The sequence below is a fragment of the Paramisgurnus dabryanus genome, chromosome 11 (genome assembly GCF_030506205.2).
Source record: "Paramisgurnus dabryanus chromosome 11, PD_genome_1.1, whole genome shotgun sequence".
In the NCBI taxonomy this organism is placed as follows: Eukaryota; Metazoa; Chordata; class Actinopteri; order Cypriniformes; family Cobitidae; genus Paramisgurnus; species Paramisgurnus dabryanus.
The window spans coordinates 15,148,938-15,163,889 of record NC_133347.1 but is presented as its reverse complement, the minus strand read 5'-3'; the positions used below and the strand labels follow the sequence as shown (position 1 = coordinate 15,163,889).

Genomic DNA, 14,952 nt, shown 5'->3' with positions numbered 1-14,952 from the left:
GACGCTGTTGTGGATAGGGAGGGACTGTAATAAACAGACAAATAAGAATCAATATTTGTAGAACTTTAAATCAGACACACATGCAGACAAGACTTAACATAAACATAAACCGTAGGACTCAAACTCTTCTAATTTAAAGGGGACATTTCACAAGATTTTTTTAAGATGTAAAATTTGGTGTCCCCAGAGTATGTTTGTGAAGTTTTAGCTCAAAAAACTAAAACTTCATATATATAGCATGTTAAAATTGCCACTTTGTAGGTGTGAGCAAAAATGTGTTGTTTTAGGTGTGTCCTTTAAAATGCAAATGATCTCTGCACTAAATGGCAGTGTCATGGTTGGATAGTGCAGATTAAGGGGTGGTATATTCTGACATCACAGGGGGAGCCAAATTTCAATGATCTATTTTTTCACATGCTTGCAGAGAATGTTTTACCAAAACTAAGTTACTGGGTTGATCTTTTTCACATTTTCTCAGTTGATAGAAGCACTGGGAACTCAATTATAGCACGTAAACATGGACAAAATCGGATTTTCATGATATGTCTTTAAAGAAAGAAAGACAGAAAGAAAGATAGAAATAATTTATTTTAGAGTTGAAGTGGTTGTAGAGATACAGTAAAAAAAGATACAGTATAAACAAAATCCAGCTGAAGACTGCTTGTTGTTTAGAAGTAGGTATGCTAAATTCAATAATGTGTTGTCATGTCTCAATTTTTTATTTTAGGAATCTCCCTATGCAATTAAATAATAATTAAATAAATATGGGGGAAAAAATCATTTAAATGGAATAATAATTGCCATAATTGCTTATACTAATTGTTCCAGTGCCTGTCCTTATTTTTTTACGGTGAAATAGAGCCACCTGCTGGCTTTTCTTGCGAAAGACATCTCCGGATGTGACAAGCGCTGGTCGTGGCAAATCTCGCGAGATTAGCAGCGGTAGTTTCTCATCCTTGGTCTAGAAGGGCACAGAGAGCCCGGCGTTTATACATTTCGGCCAGGGATCTTGACATTCACCCTTGTTAAAACATGTTGTCGAGATTGGTGTTTGTTTCGGGTAAGTGGTTTAGTCAGATAAATCCTCTATGGCGTTTTGCGTTTATTTTGCGGATTAGGTTGACAGTTTGGTGAGTGAAGTTGAAGGGTAAAATTAGGCCTCGGTCTAAATGGCTGCACATGAATCAACGCTAACGTTTGCTGTGAAATATGTTTTTCTTTATTTAAGTTGATATTTAAGAAAATGTTAATGTATTCACTTTAGCGCAGCCCGGTTTTTATTTTCAATTGTATTAGAAAGATGTAGTTGTGCTTCTGTTATATAGTGCATGTCCTTGTGTTGTGTAGCTGTTAGCTGAGAGCTAATGCCACATTCATACTTCACTCCTTAGAATATGTGCATATTAATTTGCATCTTTGCGTAAAATATTAATCATTGAGTTTTGAGTGTGTAAGTTATGTATAATAATGTATGTAAATCGTAAAAAAATGACAAACTGATGAGTTTGACAGCTTGTAGCGTTTGTCATGTGTGCAAGGACGTGCATTTATGTTAGCCTGGCACTAAAGAAAGCAAAATTCATATGGCAATACAAAGACATTTCGTTGCTTTATGATTTTAGACGTCACAAAGTATTTCTTTACTTTCTTTTTGTAAAATAAATAAGTACTTAATTTGGTTGCATTCATACAGATTTACTATTTGAATTTCCTACTTATAGTTATACAAAGTTCATTTCTCACCTGCATGAATGTAAAACATTTGTATTTTTGATTGTCATTGACATCAACTTGTTATCTGCTTTTTGCAGGTCATGCCCTAAAAAACAAAGGATCCTTCGGTGCTTGGTACGTAAGAGCTTAATTCTTTTGGTCAGTGTTTGGTCCAGGGTCTGTCTGGACCAAGTTTGACTTAGTTGGGTATAGATCTATAGACATCTAACCCTGTGTTTGTTTATTCTTTTCTTCCTCAGCCTGGTCCAGGCCTCTCGTTCTTTTCATCAGTCGTCCCAGAGTTTGGCACCAGTACCCCCTCTGCCTGAGAAGGGAGGAAAGGTCCGTCATGGCATTTTCCCAGAGGAGCTTTTCACATTGCTGTACCCAAAGACCGGCGTCACGGGTGAGTTTGATGACTCCGTTAGGTCCTTTTTTGGGGCTGTAATGGCACAGTGTGTGCTTGTGGCAGGTATGTTATCAATGTGATGTTTTGTTATGATTACAGGTCCATACATGCTGGGCACCGGACTGCTCCTGTACATGCTCTCGAAAGAAATTTACGTAATCAATCACGAGACATTTGCTGCCGCATCCATCGGTGCAGTCGTTATTTACGGAATCAAGAAGTTTGGACCCGATGTAGCTGCTTTTGCTGACAAAATCAATGAGGTTTGTGGAAAAAATCTTGTTTTAATAGAAATGTCAACTACTGCATGCTGTATTAAAGGGACACATTTTCCAGCTCCCCTAAAGTGATTTTTTTTACCGTTTTGGAATCCATTCAGCCAATCTCCGGGTCTGGCGCTACCACTTTTAGCATAGCTTAGCATAATCCATTGAATCTGATTAGACCATTAGCATCGCGCTAAAAATAATCAAAGAGTTTCAATATTTTTCCTATTTAAAGCTTGACACTTCTGTAGTTACATCGTGTACTAAGACTGACAGAAAATTAAAAGTTGTGATTTTCTAGGCAGATATGGTTAGGAACTATACTCTTATTCTGGTGTAATAATCAAGGACTTTGCTGCTGTAAGATGGCTCCAAAAGTGCTAGCGCCAGACCCGGAAATCAGCTGAATGTATTCCAAAACTGTAAGAATCAAATGTTTAACTCTAGAGGTGCTGGAAAATGAGCATATTTTCAAAAAAAGTGGAGTGTCCCTTTATTAAAGCCTGGAATACACTGCAGGATTTTTGCACTCCTATAAGATCATTACCTTATCACACTGTGCGACATGGATCAAATAAACTTGGGTACGACAAGCATGTAGACTGTACAATGATGACATGAAGGCTTCGATGCCTGCGTCAAACGTAAGCGCAACGTCACCAGCATCGCTAGTGGTAAACAAATACCAGTACTCAGGTTGTATCTGCAAACACACTGTGCATTGATCATGCTGAATTTTCTGACACATTCAGAAAACTATCGTAGGCTATCTTTGGATGCAAGACCGGGAAAAGGGCCATCTTTTAACCTCTTATACAGTACGACGTAGGACCACCGATGAAGAGCCACGATCACAGAAATCACAGCGATTTTTTCACGATGGCAATCTTTCGTCTGGGATAGCCAAAAATCGTGCTGTGTATTCTGGGCTTTAAACTGGATTCAGCTGTATTTTCCAGTTGTGAAATTACAAACTGAAAGGGTTTTGAACTAATATTGTGTTTTTCTTTCTCTGCAGGAAAAAGTGGCAAAGGCCCAGGAAGTGAAGGATCTGGCTATGGCCAACCTGACTCAGGCAATTGAGGATGAGACAAAGGAGCAGTGGAGAGTAGAAGGAAGACAGATGCTGTTTGATGCCAAGAGGGTGAGAAGCCTATAACCCTGTTTTAGTGTTTTTTGCTGTTAATTTAGCAAAAACACACAAAAAAAACCTCTTAGCTTTAATTTCAAAATACGGTAATCAAATTGTGGGATATAAGAAATTTTTTTGTGCTTTGATCTGTTATATATGCTGATAAAGTATTTAATATGCCATTTCAATAATAGATTAGGTGTAGTTTTGTAATGCACCTTATCTTTTATCAGAACAATGTGGCTTTGCTGCTGGAGACCAATTACAGGGAGCGACTGCACATGGTGACCAATGAGGTGAAGAAGAGGCTGGACTACCAGGTGGACCTTCAGAATCTGCATCGCCGCATGGAACAAGAGCACTTGGTCAACTGGGTTGAACAAAATGTTATTAAAAGCATCACCCCACAGCAGGTACTGCATTCATAGTTCTTTTAAATTATTAAAATAGCTTTTTTTTAATAATGCAATATATTAACTTAAATTGAATGTCTAAATTAAAGCTGGTAGGCAGATCCACTGTGCTCTGCACACATGCTGTGGTGTTTAAGCCCTGCTTTTCTGCCCACCTCTTAATCATATTTTATTACAGGAAAATATTTGGTTAATAGTTTTTCTGTTATTGTGAGTATTTACATTCAGACAAATTAGCGTTATCTGTTACTTTGTTTGACTTTATTTGGTCTATTTTTACAAGGAATATTTTTTCCCTTCATCTGTTTTATATCAGACAGTTTTTTGTTTGGCCTCTAGATGGGGACATTGAACTTAGTGTCAAATTTTTTAAGAACAAATGTGATCCTGGACCACAAAACCAAACAATTTACATCATTAATTCATCATCTGAAAGATGAATAAATAAACTTTCCATTGATTTATGAGCAATGCTTGGCTGAGATGCAACTATTTGAAAATGTGAAATATGAGGCTTCATAAAAATCAAACTAAATTAACCAAATATCTTAATGAAACAATCTTTATATAAATCCTAATGATTTTTGTCATTAAACAAAAATTGTTAATTTTGACCCATACAATGTATATCCCTTGCTATGCTACAAATAAACCCATGTGCCTTAAGAAGGTTTGTGGTCCAGGGTCAAAAAATGTTTTGTTAAATTTACTAGTACAACAGATAACGCGTCTTCTAAGCAATCTCAATGTTTTTTACTGTTTTTCAGGAGAAGGAAAGCATTGCCAAGTGCATCTCAGATCTTAAAGTCTTGGCAAAGAGCACTGAAGCTAGAGCCACTGCATAGATCTCCGTCAATATCCACACTGAAGCTTCTTGTTTTTCAGTCTAAACCCTTCCTGTCTGATGGTCTGTCAGTTTCGTCAAAAGTGTACATACCCCTATAAAATAAAAGATTTGGTTATTCACTAAACCACTTCTGTCTCTTTATTTGAAAAACATTACTTGTGTGCATTTTGAGGCAAAACAAAGGGCACTGATGTATTTTAAGATATGTCAGTGAAGTTGTTTTCAGTTCGGACAGCTCTTAAATTTAATTTAGTCTAGGACTAATCTAATCCCTGTCCGAGAAACCGCCCAACAACCGTTTTGTTGCTCACAGCACTTACAGTTTAATGGCTGTTGGTTAACAGTCTATTACCTGGCCTGTTAAACCTTTGGACTCAAGAATATAAATCAGGAATGTTCCCAGTTTTTTTTCTGTTTCATAAATCACCTGCTCCCACGCCTTGTTTCATTATACTGCAGAAACTAGACTTTGACCTGGCCTTTCCTAAGTAGGAAGTCCAGAATATTTGCATTCAACCAATTTAATACAAGACTTCATAGACTTCACACGTCTAGCAGCTGGATTACTTAATCTAGGAATTATGTTTTGATGTTGATTCTTTTTAGGATCTTCTTGAAGGTAATGTACTGCCGCTGGGTTATTTAGTGAAATTTTGTGATATTTGTTTTATAACCAAAATTTGTCTATAGGCACTTTTAAATTTGTTCTCACAAAATAGAAAATAAATAATTTTTTATAAATCAATTTTTGAGAAAATATTCAATATTGAATTTACTGCAACATGGTGAGTTTTAAGTTCCTGTTAAATGCTGTATTTTCAGTCCTTGGTTAACAGTGGTTTATCGTGTTCGCTATCAATTTCCTTATCAGAATTTTCTCACACTACAAATTAACTTGTGTTTTTGTCAGCAGTAAATGTGTTGCTTTTTACTCTGTGGGTTCACTTATTTGTTGACTTGACACATCTCACCTCCTTTTGGCTTTGTAGCCATACAGCACTTTTAAGCAGAAGCTGTTTAGCATTTTGTTAAAGACTTTAGCAAAGCCTTCATATTAGCAATGTAAATGTCTTTCTTAATTATGTTTTCCCAAAATGTCCTATTATACACAATGTCATTGTCACTGAATGCTTTAGTATTACAGGTCTAGTTCATGTAAATTAAGGAACATTAAATACCGCTACTCTTGTTATGTTAACTTAATGATATTTTTAATTACTTAAAAATGTATATTCCTATATTCTCAATGTTTATCCTATGACATTAAGGGGTGGTTTCCTGGACAGGGATTAAGCCATGACTAGGCCTTAGATTAATTAGGAAATACAACTAGTTTTAACAAACATGCCTTACTAAAAATCATAACTGTTTGAGGCAAAACAAAGGACATTGATGTATTTTAAGATGTGTCAGTGCAAGTTGTTTTCAGTTTGGACAATTCTTAAATCTATTTTAGTCTAGGACTAATCTAATCCCTGTCCAGGAAACCACCCTTAGGAGGCTGTTTCCTGGACAGGGCTTATCCTAAAAAATGCATGTTTGAGCTGCCTTAATTTAAAAACACATTGTAATGACATATCTCAAGATATGATTCACACCAGTAATGTTTTTTTTGCAAAAACTTCTTAAATGTCCAAATATACAGTAACTAAGACCTAGTCCTGGATTAATCTATTCTAAACCCTGTCTGGGACAGTTGTTATATAAGCTTTGAGGATGTAATGTGCCTGCCTCAAAAACTTGATAACTAAAAACTTGACACATTTGTTTTTAAAGCCTGAAAGACCTCAAACCACTAGTGATAAGAACACAAAGTGTTACTTTTAAAATCTTGCTTGTTTATCTGCCTGACAGAGTTGATCATTGATTCTGATGTGCCTCTCTGACCATAACATTTATTATTTTAGGTGCGAGTGTGACATCACTCAAAATGTATGGGGGTAATCCTGTCCAAGTTTTTCCACCAAGGTACAGTTCTTACTCTCTGACGTCTGTAAGCAGACATTGTACCTATTACTCACTGTAGCTATATAATGTCAACTTTGATAAGGGCGCCATATGTCTCCTGTGCATGATTTTTTTGTTTTTACCTAAGGACATATTTTTACAAGTCATATTAAAATGCTGTAACTTTTTGCTCTTGCATTGTGATCATTGGGGGCATTTTCCTAACCTTTGAAACATCTCATATAATGCAATACCAATAGATACTGTAGCAATAATGACATGTTTTCAAGTCAACTGTGAGCCTTTTATCGAAAATTGCTCAATTTAGGTTAAATATAAATGAATCATTCCCCATGCGCCCCTCATTAGCCAATGTGTAAACGTCTCTGACAATGAATAACTTGCAAAAAGTTTTACTTAGTCATTCAGACCTGGTGCCCAGTAAAACATTTACATATATTTGTCTGCATAAATATATATGTGTGTGTATGTATGTTATCCCTTACGGAAATTAACCATGGTTTTAGTTAAAACCAAAAAACCATGGTAACTATAAAACAACCATGGTTTTGACAATCATGGTTTTCAAAAAAAAAAAACATTGTTAAACAGTGTAGTAAAACCATCCCTGCTAAAAAACCAGCATACCAGCAAGACCAGCATATGTTGTGTTTTGGTGCTGGTTTGCTAGTGAACACCATCTAAACCAGCATCAGCACCAGCTAAACCAGGATTAGCACCAGCTAAACCATTACCAAACCAGCATTAGCACCAGCATCATACCAGCATTAGCGGTCATACCAGCAAGACCAAAAAACTATGGTTACTACACTTTTACCACAATAAAACCATGGTTAATTTTCGTAAGGGATAGTACAGTCCATAGATAGAGACATATTGTGCATGTTTGTTTTACAGAAGCTTCTCTCCTGAGAAGTCTGGCATGTCTCGTCCAAGTTCAAAATCCATTTACAGTATGTAAAAGCCTAACTAGTTTATACAGTAACATAAAGGAGCCATTTTACTGCAATGCTAATGTGACTTTCATGATTTAGTGCAAAGGAAAGAATATGCAATGAGCAGACAACCAGACAGCTTTCAATACAGAGTGGAGGTAAGATAAAATCTTGTTTATAAGGTTATGAAGTTATTATAAAATAACTTCTTGGTTCAACTACAGGATTGAAATCTAATAGTGATAGCTGCCGTACTTATTTTAAATGACTAGGTGTAACGATACATCATGCGATTCTGCTTCAATGAATTACGGTGGAATGCCGCTACATCCAAACGCCAGATGGCGCTCTCGTGCAGAAACTAATATGCGCCGAAGAAGAAGTACATTACACAGACAGCTTCAGGAAATGTATAATTATATCGCAGTTTTTCAAACAATCAAACATTTACAGGTATTGTAATGATAATAAAGAATATATATAATGATTATGTTTTACGAATGTTGCTTTTTCAAATGCATGTTATAAACGACTGTTATTTTAGATTGATAAGAACTTGATCAAATAGTTGTAGTACATGAAAGAGTTGTGCATAATACCGCCACCGTAATTCAGAATTGATATCGGATAGACAACATAGTGTGTATTGCGAAATATCGTTACACCCCTATAAATGACCCATATTATATTATAGTCTAATGATCATAATCTGTAATACAGTAACACTGTATAACCACCACCCAGTTTCACTACAGCAGGATATGAAATGTAAAAAAAGCAAACAGGACCAACATTTCCACCAACTAGAGATTTTCATTCAACTCAACAGAAAAGTTGTTGTCATAGTAACAGTGTTTTAACTTCCTCAGCACCTGTTCACCTGTGAGTTAGATGGGCGACAGGTGAGCACCATTGAGGACTGTGTGAACAAACTGAAGAGTCTGGACAGTAAAGGAAAAGTGTGGGGTCAAGACATGACCATGGAGGTCAAGGGGAACTACCTACAACTGTGTGACATAGAGACAAAAGTATAGCACTTTCTGCTTGATCCTATATTTTATGCTAATCATTATTAACACCCAATTGTAAATCATTCATATCTCTTATTTCCTGGAATTGTAGGAGGTTTTGGAGTCTGTTCATCTGAACAGCATCAAGAAGACAAACAGTGTCCTGGACAGTTGTGTGTATGACTCCCTTTTGATAATCACGGTTCAGGATTACGGCCAGAGAACTCCACAGGTCTTTCTCTTCCAATGTGAGGATAGTGGGGTGAGGATCACAATCTAAAATGTAGCTACAAAAGTAAATTATGAGACATCTGTCAGTAGTACTAAGATCATACGTTATCTTGTAGCATTCCACAATAATTTTCCCAAAAGTAGAACAGATTGTGGGAGTTCATTTCATTCCCTAGTATATATCATTGACCTAAATGAAATTTTATAGGCTCAAGACATATTAAATGATCTGAATAAAGCAATACAGCAAGGCGGAGTGGAGCCACAAATGGACATCAGGTCAGTAAAACATTTTAGTAAACTCATTATATTGTATATCCTGATAAACTGGCCTTTGCCTTAAATGGATTTTAAGGTGCTGCTAAGGAACGTAATAATGGTAAACATCTATATATTTGTACGTTTCTTATTTAACAGGAGTAACCTAGAAAACATCATCGGCCATGGTTTTCCAGGCAGCATCAGAAGATCAACTATCTCAGCACAGCCATCTACACCCCCTCCACAGTTTAACAGCTATCCGAACTACGGTGATCACAGAATCATTTAAAATGAACGAATCAAAAATATACCTATTTGTCTCATGGTTAAAATGTGCTTATTAATTATGCGTTTTTAGAAGATTTAGAGCCATTACCCCCATATGGCCCTATGCAGTACGAGCAGGAGCCGACTCCACCTCCATACACTGACATGGAAAGGAATGCAGTCAGTTGATTTTTATTGACAAGCCAAAAATCTTATCTCACCATCCCATCCATCTCTCCATTCATTTATTTAACAATTTCCCTACATTCTTTTACAGGAAATCTTTAACCATGTAGCTGCTGACATTGAGATCTTCATAAATAAAGTTGCCTCGGTTTTGCCAAACAATAGTGGAAGCAAGAAAAAAAAGAAAGACAAAAATGCAAAAAAACCTGGTAAACTATTTTAAATACAGCATTTGTCTTAAGATGCTATTATGATATGAAGCTTTTTAATAAAAATAAAAATGTCTTATATTATTATTATAGCTGGAAATTTACCCACTGTGGAGGAGTATGTATCCTGTCTACAGAAAATAAAGTATGGGTTCAATCTCCTGGTAAGTCATATCAATTTTTTGCAATCGCCTACAGGTTAAGACTGCTACCATAAGCACTTTACAGTTTAGAAGGCTTTCATTACAACAGCTTTATAACTCTGACTCTGTCTCAACATGTTTCCAAAGCACGAGAAATGGTTTGGCTATTGGATCATTTTCCATTTATCTTCCATCAAAGTTTTAATAAAATGTATTTTCAAAACTTTCATCAAAACTCTTAGAATAGTAAAAAGACTGCACTGTACACTGTAAATAAAATGCAGCATGAACTTGGTTTTGGAAGTCAATTCAACCTACTATTTTAAGTTTTGGCTCGTGAAAAGTTGACAACTCATAAAATCAAGTAGAAATTGTTTAACTTATTTTTTTAAATAACATAAATTTAAAGTAACATAAAAATATATGTTGTTGGTTTGACAAAAACACTGTGTATCTTTTACAGTGTGTGTTTTACCTAAAATTTAAGATGTCATTTTGCATGCATCTTTTCTGTAAGTAGTATTTCATACCAATCTCTATCTATCTATTCTTGACAGGGCAAACTAAATGGGCACCTAAAAAATCCATCGTGTTCTGAGTTTGTTCACAGTCTTTTCTCTTCAGTTGGTTTTGTAAGTAAATGTTCGTCCAGCACATTCACTTAATGCTTACGTTGTGATTACATTTCACACAGTCAAGTACATTTTAGCTACCTTTTATTATAATGCACCTACATACTAGTTTGCTTTTAAACTAAAAGATAACACTTTATGTTGTCCAATTATTCTTTAGGCGTTCTGTCGATATCAATCCAACATTCCGTCCACAGTTCTGAGTCCAATGTTGACAGAAAAAGCCCTGGAGCTCCTTGAAAGTATTGTCACATCGGAGGAGGACAAACTGTGGAGAAGTTTAGGGGACTCTTGGAATGTCCCTAGGTCTAATTTCTATTCTAATTTCTTTAACCAAGTTATATGTCTTAACACGGACAGCTGACAAGTTCAAAGCCTCAATGCCACTACACTGTAAAAAGTTGGATTAACTTAACAAAAATAATAAAATTTGTAACACCTACTGTACAAAATAGATTTTTTAACTAAGTGAAATTTTTAAGTTGAAAAAGCTTAAATTTCTTAGGTTTTACCAATTGAAGGTATTTAAAAAAAATCACCTTAAACTTTCTCACTTTAAGTAAAAAATTCAAGTTGACAAAACTTACATTTTTAAGTGTAACCAATTGAAGTAATTTGTTTATTTAGTTTCAACTTTCACTTTTTACAGTGTAAGAAATAAGAGTGCAAATAATATTTTTTCTTCTTTTGTTTTTGCATTAGATCCAAGTGGCCAAATGGAGATCAGATCCCTGCATATTTTCCTGTATTTTATGATGGCTGGCAGCCACCCCCACCCATCCCGTCTCAGTCATCCTTCTCCAGGAGGCAGTCACAACAGAGCAACAGAAGCATCATACAGAGGCCACCTGAACAGGTAGAAACTCCCAGAGGGCAAACTTCAATTTAGCAATCTTAAGTAAATATGTTAAACATCTTACACGTTGCTTAATGTATAATAAAATAGAATGAGTAAAATGACAGTGTAATCTCTATTGCAGGACAACAGACCCTGGAGCCCCCCACCTTTTCGGTGAGCCATACCGTATGAACCTTATAAAAAATTTAGATAACGTATGTGATTGTGACATCAACAAAATCTGTGTTCTTAACAAGAAAGTTGTTAAACAGAACTACTACTCAAACTTTCTTTGCATTAGTGCCAAATGAAAGCAGAAATAGCACAAGGTTTTTGTCTTGTTTAATACAGACCAGCAGAGCCTCCTCTTTTAATGAGGGTGATCTATGACTTCATGGCCAGGAACATTCAGGAACTGAATGTGATGAAGGGTGACGTGGTGCAGGTAATCTTCCGACCTTTAACCTTTACATACAGATAACAGCACACACCATAGAAAGTAGTTGTGAAATTTTAGGGTTGAACAAATGACTTAATAAAGCTTATTATCTGGGCGGATGCATGTGCATTTACATTGTAACTTGGTATGTTTGCTTAAAAAGGTGATGGACAAGTCCAGGCAATGGTGGAAAGTGAAAAACAACCGTGGTGAGGAGGGCCATGTGCCTCCAAATGTTCTCGAGCCTGTTGATAGAGAGGTGCCAACAGCAAACCATGGAAGGTCTGGGGTGAGGCATATCTTTCCTTTACAGTAAAAGGAATTCCTAAGGGAAAATAGTATTTCCAGTGAATCTGCCAAGCGCAATCTTGAACAAAACGTATTTCTGATTTGGTAAATAAACAGAAAACATTGGTGAGACAGTGTGGCACCCAACTTCTTGTCTTATGTGATACATTTAAAATACAATGACTGTTTCCTAAAAATGGTGGTGATAAACTTGTGGTTATAAAGAGTTAAATTTGATCTGAAATAACCACACAGACATGACATGTATGCATTATACAGATAAAAATGGTCAAAAAATGACCCTAGCTCTCACTGTGGCAGTACCCTTTCAAAAAGTACACATTTGCATCTAAAGAGTTCCTTTTAGTACCTCAGATGTACATGTTGGTACCAAAGGATGCATATTAGTATCTCAAACAGAAGTGGCCGTTGACTTCTTTTTCGAGGGTGCACGATGTGGAGCACATCACAACATGTATTTAGCCTGTCATGTGGGGGGCTCGTCATGCCCAAATATATGTTCACCACGTCATGTAAACTTATGTGCATCATGCGTCATGTCAAAATATGTGTCTGCTGAAGAAGCTTCACTCACATTTGCCAGATACTTGCTTAATCTTATGTGTAATCAGAGTTTACTGCTAAGTTAGTATCTTACGAGTATTTTGTGAACGTGAGTGTCTCTTTTATCACAAACGGTTTTGACGCTTGTGCAGCAGGCACATATTTTGACAAGAAGCATGATGCATATGTTTCACACGACACAACTTACACACTCTGAACACATCTTTTGAATTTGCGCCCCTCGGAAGAGAAGTCAAATGTACATTTTAGTACCAAATGTATACATATGTGTACTTTAATGGTACAAATAAGTACCTTTTAAAAGGGTACTGACCCAGTGACAGCTATAGGAGCTATCTTTTTCTGACAGTGTACTGAACTGAATAATAAACGTATTGATTTATAAAGGCTGAACATTTATATTCGCAGCAAAATATGAGAGGACCTCCATCACTTGACATGAAATCCAGACCTGAGGAAGTCAGAGCCTGGTTACAATACAAAGGCTTTTCTAAAATGTAAGAAACATATCTGCCTTATTAATTTTATTCTTGTATCTTTATAAATCTTGAGTTGATGAATAAATACTCTTTGAAAATAAATTGTGCTTCATGATGTTGTAGAACAAGCAGTTTTATTTTTTTGATATTGCCATCACAAAACTCGTAGCTAAAACTGGTACTGCAATCACACAACTGGTGGCCAATACAGAAAATGACAACATAAACATCAGTTGAGGGCTGCAATTCCACTTTTTAAATGACAATATCCTGGCCAGACCACTGTTGTCAGTGATATAAGTATTTGATTTTGAAATGAAAATGATTTCTTAATGTCTAGTGAAATATCAGGGCCATTTTATGATTAATTGATATAAATTTCTTACATACTGTTCCTTTAAACATCAAAAGCTTTCTGTTTCAAAAAAGGTTCTTTAGATTATGAAAAGGTATGAAAAAAATTGTTCTTCTAACAAACTTTTAACTATGGAGGAACCAAAAAGGTTCTTCTATGGCATGGATGTGAAGAACCTTTTAAGCACATTTATTTATAAAACTATACGGGGCGGTTTCCCGGACAGGGATAAGACTAGTAGTAGACTAAAATAAATGTAAGAGCTGGCCAAACTGACAGTTTTTTATGATATTACACAAACTTCCTAGTCCTGTAGAAAGAGTAACTAAAATTTATTGTGGAGAAAAAAGCACTTCTGACTCTACACAGTCATGTAAACACACAGGGTTAAACTTAAGCAAGTCCATCTGCAGGTTTTTTTTAGAAAGTCTTGAAGTGCAGCCAGCTAAAAAATTAAAACAACCTTTATTCTAGAGGCGTTTGGTTCTGCTTGCCCTGCAACGAAACACATGGGGAAAGAAATGTACAGGAGAAAATGTACAGTCCTCCAAACTAAAAAGGTTGCATCCCCTGCTTATATGATGTTACAAGAAAATTATGGCCACACAAGCCCACACTGTTTTTTTAAATGACAGCTTTACGCTCTCCAGACATGACTAGCTAGCTAATAAAGATTAAGATACTATTAACTCATTTTAAACACTAAGAACATGCTTGTAAATGATTTCATTTGATTTATAACTTGTATGTATGTCTATAGGACAATGCAGAGTCTTGGTGTGTTTAATGGAGCGATGCTGCTGGGCATGAGGCAGGATGATATCCGAGCAATATGTCCAGATGAAGGAAACCGAGTCTTCTTTCAACTCCAGAGTGTGAGATCTGCAATTGCAGTAAGTTGGGCAACATTTTTTATGTAAACTCACAAATGCTTTTTAAATGCTAATATGGAAAATTTTTAATCATTCTCTAGCTGCATTGAATATCTGAAAAGTTTTCACAGCTGTTTTACTGCAACAGTTGAGGCAGAGCTCATATTTGATCATAGTTTTTATTTTGTCTGCAGCTAGCAAGTGAGGCAGAACACTATTATGGTGCCCGTTGAAAAACTGAGACAAGATGCCAAGAATCTAAACGTGTCTGGATCTAAATGAACAAGAACTATGACGCTAACATGTCAACATTTCCATTCATTAGAAACACGATTTATGCCTGCAAGCTGTTCACAGGAATATACTATTTTTTAAAATAGATTGATTTAGACATTTATGAGCTTAATTTTATTTATTTTATATTATGCAATACAGATTTTTCTTTTGAATTTCACTGGGGTCATGATCACAGAA

General features: G+C 35.8%; 2 protein-coding genes across 3 annotated transcripts; both read left to right on the top strand.

Moving 5' to 3' along the window:
* The first annotated feature begins 906 nt into the window (after nt 1-906).
* On the top strand, nt 907-4,904 carry atp5pb (ATP synthase peripheral stalk-membrane subunit b). The gene is made up of 7 exons (XM_065247043.1): nt 907-1,060; nt 1,812-1,848; nt 1,974-2,119; nt 2,222-2,385; nt 3,407-3,532; nt 3,754-3,933; nt 4,701-4,904. Exons 1-7 carry the CDS (start codon nt 1,033-1,035, stop codon nt 4,776-4,778), a joined length of 759 nt encoding a protein of 252 aa, XP_065103115.1. The 5' UTR covers nt 907-1,032; the 3' UTR covers nt 4,779-4,904.
* Nucleotides 4,905-5,149: 245 nt separating this feature from the next.
* eps8l3b (EPS8 signaling adaptor L3b) lies at nt 5,150-14,946 on the top strand. Of its 2 annotated transcripts, XM_065247040.2 has the most exons (20): nt 5,150-5,399; nt 6,688-6,748; nt 7,646-7,701; nt 7,783-7,841; nt 8,553-8,711; nt 8,806-8,955; nt 9,133-9,203; nt 9,342-9,454; nt 9,544-9,632; nt 9,730-9,847; nt 9,941-10,011; nt 10,548-10,622; nt 10,783-10,928; nt 11,325-11,478; nt 11,603-11,634; nt 11,812-11,905; nt 12,063-12,188; nt 13,181-13,269; nt 14,367-14,499; nt 14,673-14,946. In XM_065247040.2, exons 2-20 carry the CDS (start codon nt 6,711-6,713, stop codon nt 14,709-14,711), a joined length of 1,812 nt encoding a protein of 603 aa, XP_065103112.1. In that variant the 5' UTR covers nt 5,150-5,399; nt 6,688-6,710; the 3' UTR covers nt 14,712-14,946. The 2 variants fall into 2 exon arrangements, with proteins under 2 accessions (XP_065103112.1, XP_065103113.2); XM_065247041.2 differs by lacking the exons at nt 5,150-5,399; nt 6,688-6,748; nt 7,646-7,701; nt 7,783-7,841 and adding an exon at nt 8,051-8,136.
* The last annotated feature ends 6 nt before the right edge of the window (nt 14,947-14,952 follow it).